Source organism: Heptranchias perlo, chromosome 8 (assembly GCF_035084215.1).
Source record: "Heptranchias perlo isolate sHepPer1 chromosome 8, sHepPer1.hap1, whole genome shotgun sequence".
Lineage (NCBI taxonomy): Eukaryota > Metazoa > Chordata > Chondrichthyes > Hexanchiformes > Hexanchidae > Heptranchias > Heptranchias perlo.
The window spans coordinates 22,130,525-22,152,904 of record NC_090332.1 but is presented as its reverse complement, the minus strand read 5'-3'; the positions used below and the strand labels follow the sequence as shown (position 1 = coordinate 22,152,904).

The following is a 22,380-nucleotide window of genomic DNA, read 5'->3' as shown; positions in this document are numbered from 1 at the left end:
TCAGCAATGAAATAAATGATCAGATCATCTGTTATAAGTGTTGGTTGAGGGATAATTGTTGGCCAGGGGGCTGCAGCAATTCAAGGAGAAAGGCCAATTCCCATCTACTCAGGGATGCGCCAACCCTTACATTACCTACTTGCCCCACTTCAATTCCTACAACTAGGCCCAGCACTGCCTGCCTCTTCGCTGGGGCTAAAAACACCGTGATTAAGAACGTATTCCTGAAGAGCTTAGAAACTCCTACACAGCAAAATGGGTTTTAAACCAAAGCGAGTGATTTCTCGAGCCGAATTACTGAGGAGCCGCCAGACCTGCCGCACGATTCAGTACAAACCACCAACAGACAATTCCCCCTGCGCACCTGCGCACTTCTCTGGGAGAGTTCAACGGAACAGTTCACGCAGGATTGGGAGGGGGTGATTGCGTTTCATATTTATTTTAAGGATGCTCAAGCCGAACTTACGTTCATTCCACTCGGATAATAATAATTGATTTTGAGAATTTAATTGTCGTAACTGCAAATATGTGCAATATGTGTTTTCTAAAACGAAAGCTTTTATAATAAAACGTGCAGAACACCCCTAGTTTTGAGTCGGCGTGTGACACTCCAATCGGCGGAAGTCACGTCACGGAAAGTGGCCGCAGACAGTTGTGGCGCGAGCAGTTTCTAAGCATCCGTTGCAGTGGTAACGGGGCAGGGTGAGAGAGACTGTGTACATTGGGTACCATATCAGGGAGACCGGTATCACTGGAGGCTGCGGGGAGACACGTGAAGATCAGGAGGGGACGTTAAGGCCTTGGGGGGGGGGAAAAAAACTCGGTAAATTTAGCTTCATCTGGTAAGAGAAGACCGGTTAATGGGTTGCAGCTGAGTATGTATGGGGGCAAACACACTGTTTAGAGACATTCACCCTCTGTGTGTATGTAGAAATGAAGTTTGTGGATGTGGGAGCCATGTGCCTACCCTCAAGCATAAGCCAACAGCAATTTATCATTGATGCTTTAAATGTGTGTGTCGGCTTGTCAGCATTTCATAAGAAAAATCAGCTTTTGTTTTACTGGGTTGGGTTTGTCAATCTCTATCATTATATCACTTAGAAAGCAGGACTGGAGACTGTCAGAACCAGACAGATGTTGCTTTCTCCCACTATTGGTTGTGTATAAACTTCAGGCAGAAAAGTTTAGTAAGCTGTTGGTTTCTGAGAGTCACAATTACAGGGTTTTTTGTGTTTGTTCCCAAAGAAGTTATATATAACAAATAAGGGGCTGATTTTCTGATTATGGGTGCATTGGCAATGCAAGCTCATTTGCACGGAAGTATAGATTTATAGGTGCTGCCTGTTAAAATGCCACATGCACTTCCTATTGGTGAGTGGCATCAATTCATTGTGTCCTTTGACAGTGTGCAAAAGAACCCTGCACAGTATGATGGCTGGAATGGAGGAGACGACACCCTGCATCTGTGCAGTGATCTTTGACAGCATAGCAAACTGCAGTCCACCATGGAATATATAGTACCTCCAGGAGCATCTACCATTGATGTCAATGGAAAGCAAAGCCGTCTGGGATGTGTAATTGCCGGCCAACCTGTCAGCAACTGCCAGTTTTCTGCCTGTACCCAAACTGAAGATTAGTGCTCATATATTTTCTATTTTCTTTTTACTACTGTTCTGGGATTGTGCATTGGTGTCAAAATCCATCCATCTAGAATGGAGCAGACTTGAAACAAGGGTTGGACTGTTGACTGGTGGAAGAAGAATGAATCATGGCTGTTTTCAGGGTACCAGGCATGGTCCCACAGAACCTGGACATTGACCAAGTAGAATCCCTTCCTGTTTATGTATGCCATTCCATTGTTGGAAGTAGTGTGTATAGTCACATGGGTGGCATCAATGAGGCCTTGAACTTTTGGAAATCCTGCCACTTTGAAAAAGTGTAGATCCCTTTCGTTTTGTTGCTGCTCATCCTTTGGGGACATGAGTCTAGATTTTTCTGTTCTTCCCCATTTGATTGGGATGCATCTCTGGGGACAGGACACTTTTGCCTGCCACAGAGATGGGCCCTTAATCCTGGTCAATCTGCCAGGAGGCAGGCTCCCTGGTCTGATGGGGAGTCCTCTCAAAATGGGGCTGAACTTTAGTTGCGACCTGCAGCGATTTGCTGTAGTGATGTATTTGTTGGCCCTGGCAAACAGTGTCTCCTTCACCTTCTGGATGCAATAGTGCACTGCAAACTGCCTGATTTGACACATGTTGCCCCTGAAAGGAGACAGTGACATAATCATTCAACATGTTTGTCACTTTCGTATCATTTTTGTCACGGAGGCTGGTTGCAAGATCGAAGGATTCAGCTTCTGCCTTCCGCGTATTTGCTGCTCTGATATGTCGAGGAAATTGGCTTGCCTATATCCATAGATCCTGTGTCTGCTGTGCCCTGCTGTGATGCAGGTGCACCTGCTTCTGTCCCTCCCTGAAAAATTCCTCTTTGTGCTCCATCTTCCTAAGAACAAGGGAGTGCCTATGGTATGACCAGGCTAAATTGCCCATATTGGGAAAAGTAGCTTGAATGCTAGAACTAGAGAGGTAAAGTTGAGACAAAGAATAACCTAAAATTACAGCCCAAACCAAACTAAAGAGAACTGAAAGGCCAAGCTGTAAACCTTTGCTTCTGTTTGCTGGCAGGACTGGCCTTTGCTTGTGTAAGATAATACTGTTAAAAGAAATAAAAGTAGCTAGCTTATACTAAAAAGTGCCCAGTGCACAAAGGGTCAAATAGAAGACTGGAATGTAAAAAACAAGAACTGGCAGTTTTGCTGATAAGAGATTTCTGTTGATCAGGGAACAGATGTCGTTGAGTTGGTAAGTCTGTGCGAAGCAATTGTCAGCAATAAGTGTCTGTACAAGGTAATTGTCAGATCAAAAAACATGTCCATACCTAGCAATTGACTTTCTATTGTGTAGGTGCAAATGGTGTCACCGTGTATTCTGTTGTTGTTGCTTAAATACTGTGTGTATTGATGTTGATGTTATAATAAAGCTGTGTTATACCCAAATGGGACTGCCAAGCCGAATTATTGGAAGGGTAACCGAGGGCTGAGTGCCCACCAAACGGGAACCTTCAACACTTGGGATGTTTTTACTACGTTAAAGGCGCTATATAAATGCATGTTGTTTGCTTCAACTTTTAACAGCACATTGCAATGATGATGCCAGTGGCACAATATATCTCAATTTGCGAGGCAGCAGAAGATAATGGGTTAAATTGTCTGTTGGTTTATGGTCTGTGTCTTGGTCTGAGTGTATTCAATCAAACCACCAAATGCAAGGAAAATCACGGGGTGGCACATTGTACATTGCAGTCAGGTGGTGCACAGAGGTATGACTCTCTGCTGCATCCTGGGCCTTGGTATTGTTTACCAAGATATTGGGAAGTTAAAGGCAAATGTCATGTAGTAGGGCAACCAAGATCGGCTTACAGGAGTGGTTAGTGACAATGAAGCTGATCAGAATATGTAATGTGAAACCCAAAAATATAACAGTAATACTTTAATTTAGATTAAGATTATCCCGAATTACTTCTGTATATGTTTAACCAATCTTTTTTCTCTTTTGAAGGTGGTGACATACATTGAATTCAAGTGTATAACAATGGTAGGTATTTGACATTTTAGACATGTTATTAAGGGTTTAAGAAATAGAAATTAAGTGAGACCTGTTGGTATGTAAGTCCAATTTGCCAAGCAGAAAGTTGAATACAAATAGGAATACACGCATGGAAGCAGCACGAGAAATAGTTACAGTACTCATTTTAAATGTTTTAACCTACGAAAATAATAAATCCTAAAGTCCAGTACATTTTACTGTTTTACATACAGTTTAGGTAATAAGGTGCAACATCCACACCTCTGCTATGGCAGCGTCAAACATGCTGGTAAAATTCCACAGTGGATGCCAGCGAGTGTCAATCTGTTATAATTAGAAATCAGTTTATGTGTATGAAAATTATTTGCTTACAAACTCTTAGCAACTGATGGAATGGCTTGGGAATCTACTTATTGTCTCATTTTGTGCTACACTTGGGAGCGGCCTCCTGATTTCATTGTTAGCATTGAAGGTATGCAAGGCATTGGCACTGATTCCAGCAGTGGGGAGTACCATACTCTCCCTCTCGAGCAGCAGGGTAAATGGTTGGATGGTGCCACGTACCTTTTGTTTTGATTGTAGGTGGGTTGAGTGCTCAGCCTGCTTACACAGGCTGTCCGTCTAGTTTTTGCACTGCTGGTATGTAAGAACCTTTCTCAGCAAGGTCAGGAACTAAAGTTGCAATTGTGACTTTTAGAAAATTGTTGATGAAGTTATTTATCTATGGCTCCTGGGACTCTGCCATTTCATAAAATCACAGAAGGAGGCCATTCAGCCCATCGTGCCTGTGCCGGATTTTTGAAAGAGCTATCCAATTAGTCCCACTCCCGTGCTCTTTCCCCATAGCCCTGCAAATTTTTCCCCTTCAAGTATTTATCCAATTCCCTTTTGAAAGTTACTATTTAATCTGCTTCCACCACCCTTTCAGGCAGTGCATTCCAGATCATAAGAAGTTGCTGCATGCATTTTTTTTTCTCATGTCGCCTCTGGTTCTGTTATACTGCTCAACAGTATAAAATGGATGGATTTGGGAGCACCAAGAGTCTTGACGCATAGATCCTTTCCACATGAAGAGGTTCTATTTAATGTAAATCTATCATTAGCATTAAAATTGTATTTTTCCCTTCATTTTCCCTGCAATTCTCTGCCTACTGAAATTGGCACTTCATGTTGTGGTGTATTGCCCATGGGTGGTATTGACTCTTGGCCATCCTTGAACTGTGAGTTTGGATAATGAGTGCTGGCAGGCAATTTGGCAATGGGACTGGGGAGGGGGACAGAGGCATTGTGGTTGAGTCAAATCTTCATACAATCTTCAAGTGCTCAGTTGCAGCAGATTCACTGGACAGTAGTCCGTAGTTAGAATTTTGATATATTCTAGGCTGATGAATTTTCTCCCTCCTTGTACCTGGAGAATTGAAGCCAATGAACCCACTCCACTGCCCTGGCTCACTGCTATCTTGGCAGAGGTTAGTTAACTGGGTGCAGAGCAGCGATCAAATCTGGGAACATCCAGGTCTGTGTGGCTTGGTAGGATGTCACTTGGTACGATTATTTACTTGACTATGGATTTTCTTTTTAATTTAACACCCCAACGTAGGAAAAATACGCTCGCACTGTAGTCATTTTGTTTTAGAGCTGGCAAGCAGATGAAAATATGATCGCCACCTTCCTGCCATTTTACTTTGTCCTCATGGTTATCTCTTTGTAGCAGTTTTTTAAATTATTGATTTACCTAGGTTAGTACATGGAGATTGGCTCAAGAATCCTGAAGTTATAATTTTAAAAAAACTGATTGTATGCTCAGCGCCCACTTGCTGCCTCAGCATTAGTGCTGCATGGCCCAGGTGGGACCTGCAGGGAAAAAATGGGGGCATTCTATTACTGGAATAGTAAGTACTCTGTTCTGGGAAAAAGTTTGATAACTTACCCCTGTACTTAATATTTTGATCTTGATTGTGATGGTCCTCGGTAGTTTCTAATTTAGTTAATATTAAGGATCTTTTAAAATAAATAAATTTGGGTAATCTAACAGAATAGAAATAGTGTGAGGAGAAGCAGCTATTATTTTGTGGAAGTGATGAAATTACAGATGGGTTATTGATAATTTTCCAAAGTACTCAATTCAGGAAATGTGCCTTTGGATTGGAACATTGCAAATGTCACTCCGTTATTTAAGAAGGGAGGGAGAGACAAACAAACTGATAAGTCTGTATTCACCTTAACATCAGTTGTCGAGAAGTTATTGGAATCTATTATCAGCGACAGAGTGACTAAGCAATTGAACAAGTATGAGCTGATCAGAGATTCAGCATAGATTTGTGAAGGGTAGGTCATGTCTGACTAATCTGGTTTAATTTTTTGAGGAGGTCACTACCATGGTGGATTGGGGATTGTCTATGGCTGTTGTCTATTGGACATCTAGAAGGCATTTGATATGGTTCCGCACAGGAGATTATTAGCAAAACTGAAAGTGCACGGAATTGGAGATAACCTTGTGACATTGGTTAGTAATCGGTTAAATTCGAATTGTTCTTGTCATCCAGTTTGGATCTGAGAAAAACAAATCAGAATATTTTCTTAATGGTGAGAGACTAGGAGCTGTGGAGGAGCAAAAGGATTTTGGTGTCCATGTTCACATTACTAAAAGCTAGTGCATTGGTATAAAAAGCAAACAACAGGTCTAATGGAATGTTGGCCTTTATCTAAGGATATTAGAATTCAAAAATGAGGATGTGATGCTTCAGTTGTACAGAGCCTTGGTCAGATCCCTTCTGGAGTACTGTGTTCAGTTTTGGACACTGCACCTCAGGAAGGACATATTGGTCTTGGAGGAGGTACAGTGTCGATGCACCTTCAAAGTGAATTCACCAGAGTGATACCAGGGCTTAAAGGGTTAAATTACGAGGACAGATTACATTAACTTGGTTTGCATTTCCTTGTTAGGGATTCAGGGGTGATCTAATTGAGATGTGCAAAACGATAAAAGGATTTGATGGGGTAGATACAGAGAAACAATTTCCTCTGGGGGGAGAATCCAGAACGAGGGGGTGATAATCTCAAAATTAAAGCTTGGCCATTTAGGAGTGAAAGCAAGCAACACTTTTTCGCACAAAGGGTACTTGAAATTTGGAACTCCCTTTCTCCAAAAGACTGGATGCTGGGTCAGTTGAAACTTTCAAGACAGAGATCAATAGGTTTTGTTGGTTAAGGATTTCAATGGTATGTTGGAGCAAAGGCAGGTAAATGGAGTTGAGGTACAGATCGGGTACTACCGAGGTATATGGAGTTAGGTCACAGATCAGCCATGATCTCACTGAGTGGTGGAACAGGCTCGAGGGGCTAAATGGCCTACTCCTGTTCCTATGTTCTGAACTTACATTGCCAACTTGGAGCTACTTTAACGCCAAAGCATCACCGCTTAGCTTCCTCCTGGGAGGATAGTCAAGTTGATCATTAGACAACTGACTAGTGTGGGCTAACCCCTTGTTGGTTAGATAGCAGGCACAGTTCTACTAATATGAACTGAATTTATTTTTCAAGATTATAATGATATTGATTCAAATTTAATTTACAGACGTCCAGAATAACGAGAAAGTTAACATCGTGCCAAAAGCGACCATTTTCTGAAGAGGATGATGAATCATTTCTTGATATGTAAGTGCAGTTCTTCAAAATATTTGAAATGTTAAGCACTTAATTTTAAAATGTACTGTGTATTTTTCCTGTAACTTTACAATGTAAATCTTTGTGCAATTGTGATCTTGGGTGCATTTAAATCTTTTGCCCTATCTCGTTTAAAATGTAATCTTCATAAAATTATATGACATGTTTACAAGCCAATATTTACCAGTCAGAATAGATACTCCTTTCCTATTATGCTTTCTTTGTTGACAGTTTGAAAATAAAACTAAAATTGTTTTTGTGTATTTTTCTTGTAGTTTCAGCTTGTTTTCCAGTAGAATCCATCTGGAAGATTCAGGGATATTCATTCCTCCTGATTGGCTGCTATCCACAGCAATCATGACAATCCACTCCCCTTTATTTAAGTTACACAGTGTTAAATATTTTTCTTCTGAACATTTTTGAGCCTTAAGGGTAAATTTTTTATATATTAAGAACTGGGAAACTGCATAAACGACGAATTTTTGATCATATTATGAGGCCATTCATAGACCATAGCCCTGATTTTAACTGGGATCGGGAATCGGGCAGGCGGTGGGGGGAGCGGGTGGGATCGACGAGTTGAGGGCCAACCCTCCCTGATCTGGGCAGCGCGAGGGCCGGGCGATTTCGCATGCTGCCGGTCAGCTGCCCGAGCGTAAAGTGGCAGCTGGCTGGCAGGAGGGGGGAGCCTGCCGACACCAAAGTAATGGTCATGGGGAATTGGTTTCAATAGGTTCTTGCGAGTGGGAATGGGGGAGCCCGGGGCAGGAGAGGCCTAAAGTTTTCTTGTGGGAGTTAGAGGAGCCTCAGGAACGGTTTAAAAAAAAAAGTACCTATTTGGACCTCTTCTGGTCCTGGATTGCTGTCTTCATCTGGTGGGAATGCCACAATGGCTTCTCCACTCTGGCCACACTAAAATTGCAGTCGGTGCCTGATGGTGTTATCGGACCCCATCTGCATATTTAAAGAAGGACCTGTCAACTTTAGGTGGGTATCCTTGCCGTTAGCTCAGTGGAGCAGGTTAAATCACTTGGCCATTTTTTGCCTTCTGTGCACCCACAGTTTCAGCAGGGTGGGTAGGGTTAAAATCTTCCTTTTTATAATTCAGCAAACTCAAATGTAATGCACTAAATTCTTTTAAGCTGGAATGTACAGACAGGAGCAAGCTGACAATGGGAAAGACAGTTTTGGGAGAGGAAAGAGATGCCTGATGGTACAAAGGGGACTGTGGAAGTGTAGAGTGATGCCTGGGAACTCTGGGACACTTGATGGTCTGAAAAGGGTCATTAGCGGTTTGGATCCTGTTTCCATGGGCACCCCTCCCCCACAAGGCTACTAGACTCTGCTACCCCAATATTGACAAGACTCTGTTCCTCTCATTGCTCCCAAAACCCCATCTCATGCCTATATTAGATGAAAGGGATGCCATGGGGCCCCGCCAGGAGGGCCTTGAGCTTGGGCCCCACTACAAGATAAATCAAGGCAAGAATAGTGTTGGATAGGCACATTGGAGGAAAGGTGGGAAATCAGAGATCAGGAAGAGGAGTGGAATCAGCACAAGGACGAAGCAGTCGTGGGGAAAAACTGGGAGAAAGCTGATCAAGGCTGATGACTTAAAATCCTGATTGGCAAGACAATACATGTACGTGGATTGACACACAGATGTGTCTTCTGCTTGCATATATAAATTGTGAATTTATAAACTTTGTTATAAAAGTGCTTTTAGATAGGCTTGAGTGTGGCAGATTGGGACCAGGCCTGGTGGTTGAAGCCCAGAGCCTTCCTGGCAGAGTTTGGGAGCAATCTTTGTTTGTGAGCTTGGAGAGGCTAGAGTGTTTATGTTGGGGCACTGATTATTCAGTTGTACTCCTGGAGTGCCCAAAATGAAAGAAATGCATAATTCTGTCTGAGCCACCTTTCATATATGCTCCATCCTGACAATGAGGTAGCATTGCTGCTTGCCAAAGAACTAGGTGGTGGTGGTATGCTGCAATCAGAAGATTGATAAAATATCCCATTCCAGAATGGTTTTGCAGGTTTATCCAAGACGTAATGCGGATGTGGATGTGGGGATCACTCTTTTGTTTCCTTTACAACCCGAAGGGGAAGAATTTAAATCAAATTTTCTGTGTTGTGTTGTAGTCATATTCTGCAGGGTAAACATGTATGTTTTCTGGGCAGGGAGAAGTTATACTCGCCGATGGCTGATTGATTTAGACAATATCAACCGAGGTGGCGGTAAACATCTTGGTTACCCCAAGTCATCAAGAGGAAAACTTTGCTAGGGTTTCTGTTCCAGATACAGTAACCCTTGCTGGAAATGCTAGTCTATGGACATCAAGTGACGACAGGGTTAGGTTTGGCTGTACTTCCATCATTACATGGCCTGCTGACAGTCACTCTCTAGAGTCATTGTTCAAGATCAGTCACTTGAGTGAGGTAGCATTAGCAGAGTACAGAAGCTGCATTTGGGAACGAAGAGGTAAAGAAAGAAAGATACAGAGTAGAAAGTATTATTTTATATGACTTTATTTTCTATTGATTTACCTATGATTGTCGTTGTGTAGAACTTCTGAATCTGAAGAAGACGAAGAAGAATGGATTCCAAAAAGTAAAATTGCAAGGAAACCAAAGAGGTCGGCTGCAGCAAAGCCAGTGACTATAAAAAAGCAAGTTAAGTCTGATGCAGAAAGTACTGGAACAAAAAAAGCAACAGTAAAAAGATCTACTGTAAAGACAGCTGTTAAGAACAGGAAAAAAACACCAAAAAAGACTAATGTGGATCACAATGTTATGGTAAGAAAGTTGCACAAGATCTTGTTTTTCTAAAAAAAAATCCAAGTGCTCAGCATAAGGCATAATGGTGGTGCACCAACCTATTGCGCATGGAATGGTAAGATGTGGGTATATGCAACCAAGTTTCTCATCTTGGCTGTGCCATCTGTGGGACATGGAGGCTGCTTCTCCACAGAAGACAGAACAGGGAAAACCTGAGACAAGCTATCGAGTAATGCTGTTTCTAGCAGCTTGCTTCAGAATAGCTGTCTCTGAGCCTGAGGTGACCTGGCCACGTTGTTGGTCAGTGACTTATGCAAGGAGACCTTAAGTGGTGGGGAGAGGAGCAGAATAAATAAATGTGGATCATATTACGAGAAGCCTAACCACGGGTATACCAGAGAACATTTACTGGATTTCAAAGAACTTCTTATGGCTTTTGATCATCCAAATTTTGCCGTTATCCCTTCTTTCTTGAAGTCAGTGATTTCTAGCAAGAGTTGCTGGATAGAAATCATGAATAAGAGCCCTGGACATTTATTTCCCCCCCACCTACCACTCTCCTTTTCCTGCACTAACTTTGGGGTGCTGATGCTACTCTTGCTGAGATTGGTTAATACAGCACAGGCCATGGACCAAAACCTGTGACACCTGGGTTATGTGGTCCAATACTAAAGAGTCCTCAGGGATTTGATGAAGAAGAAAACTGCCAAAGTTAGGCATTCACATTGACTCCTCAGGGAAATATGTGCTGGAGTACATTTGTACATACATACATGAGCAGACTGTGCCACCGAGCCACCTTTCAATCAATTCTTTGATCAGTTCATGTTTAAATGTCACTCTGAGCTTTCTGTCCCAATATCATTAGTAATACAAAAAGTTCCAAAGCTTGAAACTTTGAAATCCTTTTGTAATTAAAAATTGGTCTTGATCGTACATGACGAGCAAGCGAGAATGCTGAGTGTTGGCACAGATAGCCAGATTGTAGGATGTTAGCGATTTGATGAATGCCTTTTATAACGTGCTTGTGGGAGCTCCCCCAGTGACTCGCTGTTTATCCAGCTAAGCCGTTCAGAGATCCTGATTTGATTTCCAGTCTGCGTTGAGTTAGCTGATCTCAGCCCGCACCCTGGGTTAGGGAGGGGAAAATTGTTGTGATTCCCTCACCTGATTGTTATCCAGCAATCCCTGTTGGAAGTGTGTGTGTGGATGCTGAGTAAGAACACGATTGGGGTTAGCTGTGATATTCCTGTTGCCCCTTCTTTCCCCATAGTTGAATAGGCTCACACATGAATAATGGCCACTAGGATGAAGTACTGGATTGTGCCCAGAACTCTGAACTATACTCCAACAAGGAGTCAGTGCATTCAAGAGTCAGGAATTGCAAGGGATAAAAAAAAAGTAATGGGGAGGGGAAATCCGCTGTACTGCTATAAATTATTATTGACATTCTCAACCAAACAAATGGAGCTAAAATTGCAATTTTGTTCCATTTGACTTTAACTTTGGAAGTAGTGAAACTAACAGAAAACAGATTGGAAGAAAAATGAAACAAAAGGTTAATGTTTTAAAATGATTGGTCTATATAGTCACTTCTCATCAATGCCATTTATCCTACAGGGAATATTGCCAGTTTTAATCAATACTGAAGATAATTTACCTTCACAAAGTAAGCAAAATTTAGGAAACTTGAAACAAGATGAAATACCTCAGCAAACTGCAATACAAATAAAGGACGAAATAGAACATCATATGGTTAAAGTTGAACAACCGTCAACTAGCACACATTTGAATGAAAGGAAAATCAAGGAAGAAGCTGACATAAGTTTTACATGGGAGGAGCCTGCTTTGAAGAAGCAGAAGACTGAGAATTACCCTGAAGGGAAACCTGTAAAACTACAAAGAGGATGTGTAGAGATTGGGGACACACAGATGAACTGGAATATAATCCAGGTATGTGCTTTTCATTGTTCAATTACAACACACAAGGGGTAGTGCTTTTGTCAAGGGGTGTTGCAAAAGGTTTTTAAGAGCTTTGAAGGTGGGTATTTAAAAAAAAATTACAATAATGCTGATTTATATCATTATGTGGGTACTCAAATTATCTTTAGCATTTAATGTCATCAGTTCATAATATAATTAAAGATAAGGAAGGCCATTCATCGCATCTCAGCTCATCCAGCCAGAAAGACCCTAAAGTCACCTCATTGCCTCGACTACTCAATTTGGAACTCCATTCCATGTGTTGATCACTCTGTGAAGAACTTCCTGATACTGGTCCTTAATTTACCTGTACTATATCCTCTTCTCCTACTGTCACAATTTAAAGTCATACTCCAAATTTACCTTTCCTCGTTCCTTAATTATCTTATTTACCTTTGTAAGATTACCTCTCAAATGACTTCTTTCCAGACTGAAAGCCCAAATTTCTCCAGTCCTTCCTCATAACTCAGATTTTTGATATTCCTAATGTATGTTTTGCAGCATAGGAATTGCTTGCCGAACTATTACCTCCAACAGTTTAATGAACTCTATAAAGGACAAGTAAACTTGTGAAAATTTCTGCTTTTCCCTGTAGTGTTAATTTGCTTTCTGCAAATTGCCTTTAATGTACTGAAATGAGAATGATTTCCCTACCCTACCCTGGACTGGCTCCTCAAGCTCTTAACTGCTCTTGTGTGTTCCTCTCCCCACTACAGCTGTTCCTTTCTCATTTATGTCTCCTCCCTGTCCTCTGTTTACAACCAGGACATGTCTGTACTGATCTCTACCACATCTATGTAATCTGAAATTCCTCTGTGTTCATTTGTGTACCCATTTTGGCTGCAGCTCCGACCCAAGCCCATTATTTCTATCTCCCTTTTCAATCCCCTTTTGGCTGTTTGTCACATGTCTCCTCCCCTTCCTGTCGCCCAATCGTGCCACCTTTCATTTCTCCCCTCTTAGGTACGTTGCCCCCCTAATCCCTACCCCAACCCATCGCTGCTCTTCTGTCATCTAACTCTCCTGCTGCCTTCCCAGTCTTGAATCCTAAAATTCTAATTCTTGTGTTTAAATCCCTCAATAACCTTGCTCCTCCCTGTCTCTGTAACCCTCTCCTATGCTATAACCCCCCTCACCCCACCCCCCGAGAACTCTCTGTTCCTCTGACGCTGGCCTTTTGTGCATCTCTCCCTCCTTCGCCCTACCATTGGCAGCCATTTCTTCAGCCGTTTATGCCCAGCGCTCTGGAATTCCTTTCTGCTTCTCTATCTCCCTCTCCTCCTTTTAAGAGCCTTGTTAAAACCCTCCACTTTGCCCAAGCTGCCGGTCACCCCATCTAATATTTCGCTCTTTGTCTTCGCATCAATTTTTGTCTGATTTTCGCCTCTGTGAACCTCCTTGGGATATTTTTCTATGTTTCAATACACTATGTAAATGCATTGTCTCAATGGTCTCATTACGATCCAGCATTTCCTGCATATGAAACTTTTTATCTTGTGATTTCTTTTAATTTCTGATTTTGGGTATGCACAATGTGTGAACACAGCAATAAAAAACATGAAAAGTGATAGTTTCCATACTTTATTATACATATTGGATTTAAAACAAAAATCTAAGGTAATATGTGTTAACGGATTTTCCTGTTAATGTCGCTACAAAAGGGTTGTTAATCCTTCAACAATAACTGCTGCGTAATACAAGCCCGGAACCCCGAAACTCTCATTTACTCTGACTCTGGCCTCTTGTGCATTCCACCCCTGTGAATTTTGGCAGCCTGTTAATTCTAGAGAACCATCACAGCTCTTCCCAGTGTCCCCACCTATACTTTACTAGCATGCTGGCATGTGTTGTTGGACAGTAGTTAGGAAAATAAGGATGCTGAGGCCAATTGCAGTGCTCTTAGTGGCAATCCCGCTGAGATCTTAAAAAAAAAAAGCGCCCAAACAGGATCCGCAGCTTTCTTAGTCTGTAGGGTTCGGCACATGTGACCTGGTGCATTTACTTTTTTTTTTCTCTGGTAGTTATTTGTTATCTTCATATCGGAGCGGGGGAGGTTAGGATTACCCAGAAAGACAAATGCAATGGAAGTGGACGGGGAGTTCCTCTGACTTACCATGAGCAATGCTGTGGAAAATTCACTCGTTTTCAATAATTTTCTAATCCAAGAAAATAAGAATAAGATGGTGCAAGTGTGATTCCCAGTGTTGCTCCGACTTTGCGGCTACTTTATTATAACATGTTGTATCTGTAGGTTTTGTCTGAGAGGACGAATACAGAAGCATGGGTTTGTGCAAACCTCATTCGCCTCTTCAAAGAAGAAAACACCATTCCATTTATTGCCCGTTATCGAAAGGAACTTACTAATAACATGGATGCTGATACTTTGCGAGAAGTACAACAGACGCTTGAAGAACTGAGGTAAGAAACATGAGCAATAAAATAAACATTGCACTATGTTCTGCCTTTGTGCAAAACTTTGATACCTTTTATTTTCTACACGTGACAACAGTCTTGTCTGAGAACTGATAGGGATATAGTTTTTTCTCGTTGCAGATATCATTTGCAAAGCTGGTATTAAATAGCTTTCCAGGTATGAAATATATTTGCACCAATTTTTCTGTTTATATGAACAAAAGGAAGAAAATATAACTATAGTGTAGTAGTAAAGGTTGTGATCTATGTAAGTAATAATGTTACAATCTTAAACTGAATTTTAGCTTCATTTTTTTTCCTTTATTGTATGCTTTTGTGGTAAATTAATTATATGATTGCTGGTTTTAGTTGCATGTTAGGATAGAAGGGTTAATCTGTAAAATTCAAAAAGTTAGATGAAAGGTATTTTAATTCACTCGATCAACAGCATCAGAGTTTGTGTTCATAGTCCACAGACATTGATATAGTTTGCATACAGTGCAAGTGTAGTCTGCACTTGACAAAATTAATTCAAATAAACAGCACTTTTGGGATCACTAGTTGAAAGCTTATGGTTTTATTAAACTGAGTTATTGAGGGCAAGAGAAGACAAGGAGGCAAAAGGCAGGGGATTAATCAATTATTGACATTCTTGTGTACCAGCTGACTACTATTTTCTATGCACTGCAGTTGTTTCATCTTGTGCCAGAAGATGGCACCCTGCACAATCTTTTTCTTCTTACCTCCCTTTTCCCCGCCCCCTGTATATCTGAACAATCCACTTCTGCCAGCACAACATTTTTGAAGGTCTTGGACTTTTAAGGGTTTTAACATTTACAACAAATCTTTTGTGCTGCAGAAACCATAAAACAAGCGACTTTAAAAACAAAACTTGACTTTGAGGGAATTAATTGCATAGCATATTCTTTGTGAAGTCCTAAAAGACTGATTTAATACAGGTGTTTTTCTTTTTTCCCTTTTTAGCACTGTAATAAAGAAAGCACACACAGCTGTACAGAAAATAGCAAAAGAAGATAAACTTACACCTTTTATAAAAACAGCTTTGTTGAACTGCAGGACTGCAGAAGAAGTAGAGCATGTGGTTAGTAAAATAGTCGGTCTTTAAGTACACATTCTTAAAGTAATCTGGCGAATGATCTTGTAGGAAACTAAAAGTTAATCTAGAATTAAGCGTATTTGTTGATGATGTGTGGGGTAAACGACCTGGTATATAATGTGTGAATTACTATAACTTCTTTTCTCGTCTGCATTGTAATGTTACCTGCAATTAACAGGCTAGGTAGGTAGTCAGCTTCACAGATTTCTGTCCGTGCACAAAATGTGTGTGTGTGTGAAAGAGAGAGAAAAAAGAGGGGTGTAGGTTGCCTTTTGTTAAATCCTACCATTCACTGAGGGAAATGCCTGACCTGCATTAGGTGCTTCCCCTAACAGCATAGTGAAAATTAGGAAAGTACTGTGGGGTATCACAAGAACAAAACAACCTATTTAACCACTGAAACAAAAGCAAAATACTGCGGTTGCTGGAAATCTGAAATAAAAACACAAAATGCTGGGAACACTCAGCAGGTCAAGCAGCATCTGTAGAGAGAGAAAAAGAATGTTTCAGGTCGATGACCTTTGATCAGAACTGGAAGAAGTTAGAGGTTTAACAGTTTATAAGTAAGTATAGAGCCAGGGGAAAAGTTGGGGGTGGGGGGGAAGAACAAAGGGAGAGGTCTGTGATAGGGTCAAGGGCAGATGTGATTAAATGATAAAAGGGATGATGGTACAAGGCAAAAGGGGATGGTATTAGGACAATACAGAAACAAAAGATATGTCTAGAGGAGGTGTAAATGGTTACAGCAAAACCATTACCAGCACGTGGTGTCCGAGAAAATTGGAGCAGAGGTTATGATCTGAAGTTGTTGAACTTGGTGTTGTGACCCCGGAGGTTGTAAAGTGCCTAATCGAATGATGAGGTGCTGTTCCTCGAGCTTATATTGAGCTGTATTGGAACAGTGTAGGAAGCCGAGGTCACAGTGGGATGGAGAATTAAAGTGGCTCATTTAATCAATCTTCTTGATTGTTTTTTGAATACGCCTTGCATACAAATCTCCTTGGTTTGACATTACTTATACTACACAGACTTGCAATAATTTGTAAATTTACGCTGATATAAGCTTATTGGAACATGAGATTTTTTAGAACAGGGAAAGGCCATTAGGCCCAGCAAGCCCATCCCTTTTTCATAGATCACCTCTATGCTTCTTGCCATGCCCTTCAATCCATTCTTTCCCCAGAATTGAATCTAATTGTCTCTTGAATCTATTTACACTACCTGTTCAGTAACCTTTGATAATTTATTCCAGAACTTTATTAACCTTTAAATGAAAACATTCTACATGACTTTCTTTATTGCTGCTGATGTTCTAATTTTAGCTTGTTATCCTCTGGTATCAAAAGAGTTTGTCTGGATTATGTTTGCTTGATTATAATTATGCTTCAGTTAAATCACCTCAACATGCCCTCCCCCCGTCCCATCACCACCAACTTAACAAATGCAATTTCCATAACCTTTTTTCACTATTTACGTTCCTGATATTTGGAATTGTTTTTATACCCTCTCAAAAGTGACTCTTATTCCTATGGTTAGTGGTCAGAACTCCAAATGGGGTCTGACTAATGCTTTCATGCAATAACAATATAACCTCTCTTAATGTTGTACTTTATGCTCTGCCTTATTTGCTTTTTTTATATTTTTTTATTTATTACTAAATATTGTACACTTTTACATAGCTTCTAATTTACATACTTGGATTTTATAATCTAAGTAACTGCCTGACTCTTTTCAGTTTGCTCCTTATAAAACTGGAAGTAAGAAGACGAAAGCTCAGCAGGCACGCCAGCTTGGCCTAGAATCTGCAGCAAATCTATTGATTGACCGCCCTGGAGAACTTAATCTAAACAATTACATAAAAGGAAATGTGAAAGGTAAGTTGTCAACTTCAGAGTATGTTTATTACTTTATTTTATCTTACTCCTTCGGGGGGGGAGAAAATATGAAAAATTGCAGTAGGAACAATTATCCTGAGGCCCTTATTATAATGGCATTACTTTCTTCCAGCTCCAACACAGACAAGGAAATTGTGTTAAAACATGTAAGAGTTGTTTACATTACGAAGTCATTTTAATATACTAGTCGATCTCCCGTGGCATTACACACGGGGAGTCAAGACCAAATGTACTTCAGGTGTGGATGGGTTAGAAGGTGAGGATAATTGGACCAGGACTTGTAGACGTAATCCTCATTTTAAAGTCATATAGTCCTTATTTTTATTTAGTATCTTGATTTGGTCTTATTTATAGTTAAATAGCGAAGCTTAGGGCAATTTGGGAAGCAGAGAAGTAGAGTTGGTTGAGCATAGGAATTTCTGTGCAGTACAAGCTGAGGAGCTGGGAGACATAAAACTGAGATGCTAAAGCACCACCATTGACAAGAGGGTATAATTACGGTGTGACAAGTTTACATGGGCAATTTCCAATATAAGTGTTGACATGGGAAAAACAACACTAAAAGGTGCCATAAAAAATAACAGGAAGCAAAGTTTTGTAGATAGAACATGTGCACAGGTGTAAGATTTTGAATACATTATATAGATATTTTGGCTTGTGTAGTGGGTTCAAGTCCAGGATTTGAACACAATCTAGGCTGGCACTTTAGTGCTGCAGTGAGGGCCTGATATATTATTGGAGGTGTTGTGCTTTGGATTAGAAGTTAAACTGATGTCCCATATTCCTAATCTTTCTTGTCCTTGATGTTCTGTGTCTATTGGGAGCTTCTCTTTTGAATATGGTGCACAATTCAGGCCCCCACCTGTTATTGTGTGGTTAAGATAGATCTTATAATTCCCAAGGCACAATTCAAAGAAGAGCAAGGGGAGCTCTCCTGGCTGATTTTCCTTTTTCAACCGACAGCAACAAAAACAGATTAAGTATCATTCACCTAATTGATATTTTTGGGATCTTGCTCTTCACTAATGGACTGCTACATTTGCCTACATAACTCTCACTGCACTTAAAAATAATTCATTTGTATATGAAGGGCTTAGGGACATTTGAGAGATGTGATCACATGCTATTTTAATGTAAGTTCTTTCTCTCCAATGTTTATATTTGACATTTGCATCACCTCATAGCAGTATCTCCCCTTAAAGTTCATCCATTTAGAATTCTGAGCTAGCAGGCGGCAGTCGGCTTCATGTTTATATTTCCAATGTCTTTATGTGTCATTGGTGCGCTGGTAGAAATTTTGCTTCCAAAGCAACTTGACTCTTTCTATCTGGTTTTCCTTATCAAATTGATCAGCTGAAGAATAACAAAGTACACTAATAGGCTAATTTAACCAAGCCCTTGGCTAGCGCACAGTATCTGGTCTCTTTGTTTGAAAAATAAATTAGTTGAGCTAGGCAAGGGGGAAAAAATCAGCCAGCCTTCCTGTTCCTGATCATTATCCAGTGACCTATGCTGAAAATTGTATATTAGATAAGGGCAAGGTACCACTTGTGATGCCACTTGCAATTGAGACTCCTGCTGACTTTTTAAAAAGTAACCACTTGAATCATAATCCAATATGAGCCTGGGAGAGGTGGTGAGAAAATTGGAGGTGGGGTGAAAAGTGTTAAATTTCACCTCTTGCCTGACCAGGTGAGGCCTGTATTTAAAAAAAAAAATTAATTGATCATCTCCACCTGATCAGTGAATCCAGTATCCAAGCCAAATGTGCACAACATGTGCATTTAAAAAAAACATAGTATCTCCTAAACTGACTGTGTGTCCGCCCAAACCAATTATGAACTTCAACCAGTAGAAATGTAAAAAAGAAATACAATTAATTTTTGGCTCAAATAAGGAGCTGGTTGGTGGGAAGGGAAAAGCTGCAGCAGAAATCAGCAATAATGGATTGGCAACAGGGGCAAGCACATGTATAATTGCCAAACCAGCTTTGTTTTCAGCTCACTGAAAGTGGAATGTAGTTGCTCAAGACAGTTGCCAAACAATTTATTTAATCATTCTCTTTGAGTACTTGATAACTTGAGTTTTGCTTTCCCACAAATGAAGAAGCTACTTCTGTTTTGAGTTAGACATTTTGCAACAAAATAAAGGAAATTGATTTATGTGACAGATTTTGCATGACTGGTAATTTCTGTTTAGGTGTCCACCCCAGCCAATGTTCAATTTGAAAATGTTATTCTAAATCTCAAAAATGTGATCAATATTTCTTTCACCTCTTGATTCTCTTCATAGAATTTTCAGTGTAGAAGGCAATCATTTGGCCCATTTTATTTCCCTTTCATATGAAAATGTTGTATAGGAAGAAAACAAGATGGTCCATCTAACTTTTTTTTATTCATTCATGGGATGTGGGCGTCGCTGGCAAGGCCAGTATTTATTGCCCATCCCTAATTACCCTTGAGAAGGTGGTGGTGGTGAGCCGCCTTCTTGAACCGCTGCAGTCTGTGTTTTGAAGGTTCTCCCACAGTGCTGTTAGGTAGGGAGTTCCAGGATTTTGACCCAGCGACGATGGAGGAAAGTCGATATATTTCCAAGTCGGTATGGTGTGTGACTTGGAGGGGAACGTGCAGGCGGTGTTGTTCCCATTTGCCTGCTGCCCTCGTCCTTCCAGGTGGCAGAGGTCACAGGTTTGAGAGGTGCTGTCGAAGAAGCCTTGGCGTGCTGCTGCAGTGCATCCTGTGGATGGTACACACTGCAGCCACGGCGCACCGGTGGTGAAGGGAGTGAAAGTTTAGAGTGGTGGACTGGGTGCCAATCAAGTGGGCTGCATTGTCCTGGATGGTGTCAAGCTTCTTGAGTGTTGTTGGAGCTGCACTCATCCAGGCTATTGGAGAGTATTCCATCACACTCCTGACTTGTGCCTTGTAGATGGTGGAAAGGTTTTGGGGAGTCAGGAGGTGAGTCACTTGCCGCTGAATACCCAGCCTCTGACCTGCTCTTGTAGCCGCAGTATTTATGTGGCTGGTCCAGTTAAGCTTCTGGTGAATGGTGACCCCCAGGATGTTGATGGTGGGGGATTCAGCGATGGTAATGCCGTTAAATGTCAAGGGGCGGTGGTTAGACTCTCTCTTGTTGGAGATGGTTGTCCCGCACAGCCACAATGCCTCATGTAATCTCCTGGGAGAGGCAAAAAAAACAGATTATAAACCCAGACCAATTGGGGGGAGGTGGGGAGGGAAAGAAACCTAGTTAATTCTGCTCTGACCCATTTAGTCGAGCAAAACTAGTCCAGGAGACCACATTGATCCTGACTTGTATTACAGGGTACCTCCCTCTTGAATGATGCGATCTCTGCCCCAGCCAGATCCTTAAAGAAAAACATTATTGTTTAATTCTCTTAAATGTCATGTTTAACTTCAGGAGCCATTTAGTAAATTAGTCCATGTCCTAATAACCCCTTGTGTGAAAAAAATTCCTTCTAGCCATCTCCTTTGTGGTTTTTGTACTAATGGAATTTATGCTCCCTGTTGCCAAATACAGTCCCCACCATTTATACCACCCATGCTTTTGGCGGGCAACTGTCTATACTGAGCAATTTCCCATAATCATTTCCATCACCGTAGAAATCAATTATAAAGGCTTCACTTTTATTATGTATGAAGTGTGCCGATTTTTTTGGGCAATTCTTCAATGTGAGCTGGTCAATTTCATCAAACGCTGAATCGGGGCAGAGAAACTACATTACTTTGCTGAGAATTTTCCTACCAGATAGGAACAAAACCCTGAGCTGGAATTAAAAGGTTTCTGAAAAACACCTCGTTGAAATTGACACGTAAAACGACACTGGCGGAAACTGATGGTTGGATTTGAATTGTTCTGAAACCCTCACTGATCTGATCTTCCAGCAACAGACAGCAGCAGAGACAGATCATCAGTTTAGGAAAGAAAATGGTTCATTGGGACAGAGTCTGACTGACTGGAGGGCACAATACTGTACCCTTACTTGGATTTATTTTAGCTTTGTAACCTTTAATACACTCCAAATCCCTTGGAGGGTGCCTGGGGCTAATGTTGGTTTTACCGTCCAAATCTCGTTTGCACAAACACACCTGCTATATATAAGAAGTATGGATTATACCCTCCCAAAACTTTTCATAATATTGAATACTTCTATTAAATCCCACTTTAACCTTCCAGATTATGTTCCAGTGAATACAGTCCTAGTTTTTTTTTAAAAAAGTCTTTCATCAAACTTTGTTCTGTCATCTCTGATACTATCCTGATGAATTCACGTTGTACTTTTCCATGGTTTGATAGTCTTTCTATAATGAGTGCCTAAAACCACATCCAGTACACTTGCTGTGGTCTTTCTATTGCCTTGAGAAGAGCTTTATCATCTTTATTTTTATATTCAGTGCCCCTAACTACAAAACTTAGAATTTCATTTGACTTATGCTAATACTCAGATAATTTATGTGTATTTGGAGAATGAGAAGTCCCATTATAGATCCATGGGCATGCCACTAGCTACATTTTGCCATCCAGTTTACTCCTACAGTCTGCTTTCTCCCCTTTAGCTATCCCTATAAATCACTGCTCTTTAATGCCTTCCGCCTTATCCTTTGCAACAAGTCTGTTATATGACATTTTTTTCAGATGTGGAAAATCCACATCTACTGCATTTATTTTGTCTATACATTCAATAGTTTTCTCAAAAAACTCCCTGAAATTAGCCAAATTTGACTTGCCCCTTACAAACATGTGTTGATTGCTCTTGACTAACCCAAGTCTTTTTAATTGTTTCTAATGTTTGGATTATGATGGGTATGGTTCCACAGGCACTGATAGGTTCAAATCATGGACTGCACTGAGCAGAATGAGTCAT

General features: G+C 40.8%; 1 protein-coding gene across 1 annotated transcript in view; it reads left to right on the top strand.

Annotated features, from left to right (window-relative positions):
* The first annotated feature begins 622 nt into the window (after positions 1-622).
* srbd1 (S1 RNA binding domain 1) overlaps positions 623-22,380 on the top strand; it is a 241,463-nt gene continuing 219,705 nt past the window's right edge. The window contains exons 1-8 of the mRNA XM_067988785.1: positions 623-702; positions 3,618-3,653; positions 7,222-7,301; positions 9,878-10,106; positions 11,709-12,041; positions 14,323-14,489; positions 15,468-15,585; positions 17,336-17,474. Coding sequence (XP_067844886.1) covers positions 3,651-3,653; positions 7,222-7,301; positions 9,878-10,106; positions 11,709-12,041; positions 14,323-14,489; positions 15,468-15,585; positions 17,336-17,474 — 1,069 coding nt within the window. The 5' untranslated portion in view covers positions 623-702; positions 3,618-3,650. The remainder of the gene's footprint in view (positions 703-3,617; positions 3,654-7,221; positions 7,302-9,877; positions 10,107-11,708; positions 12,042-14,322; positions 14,490-15,467; positions 15,586-17,335; positions 17,475-22,380) is intronic.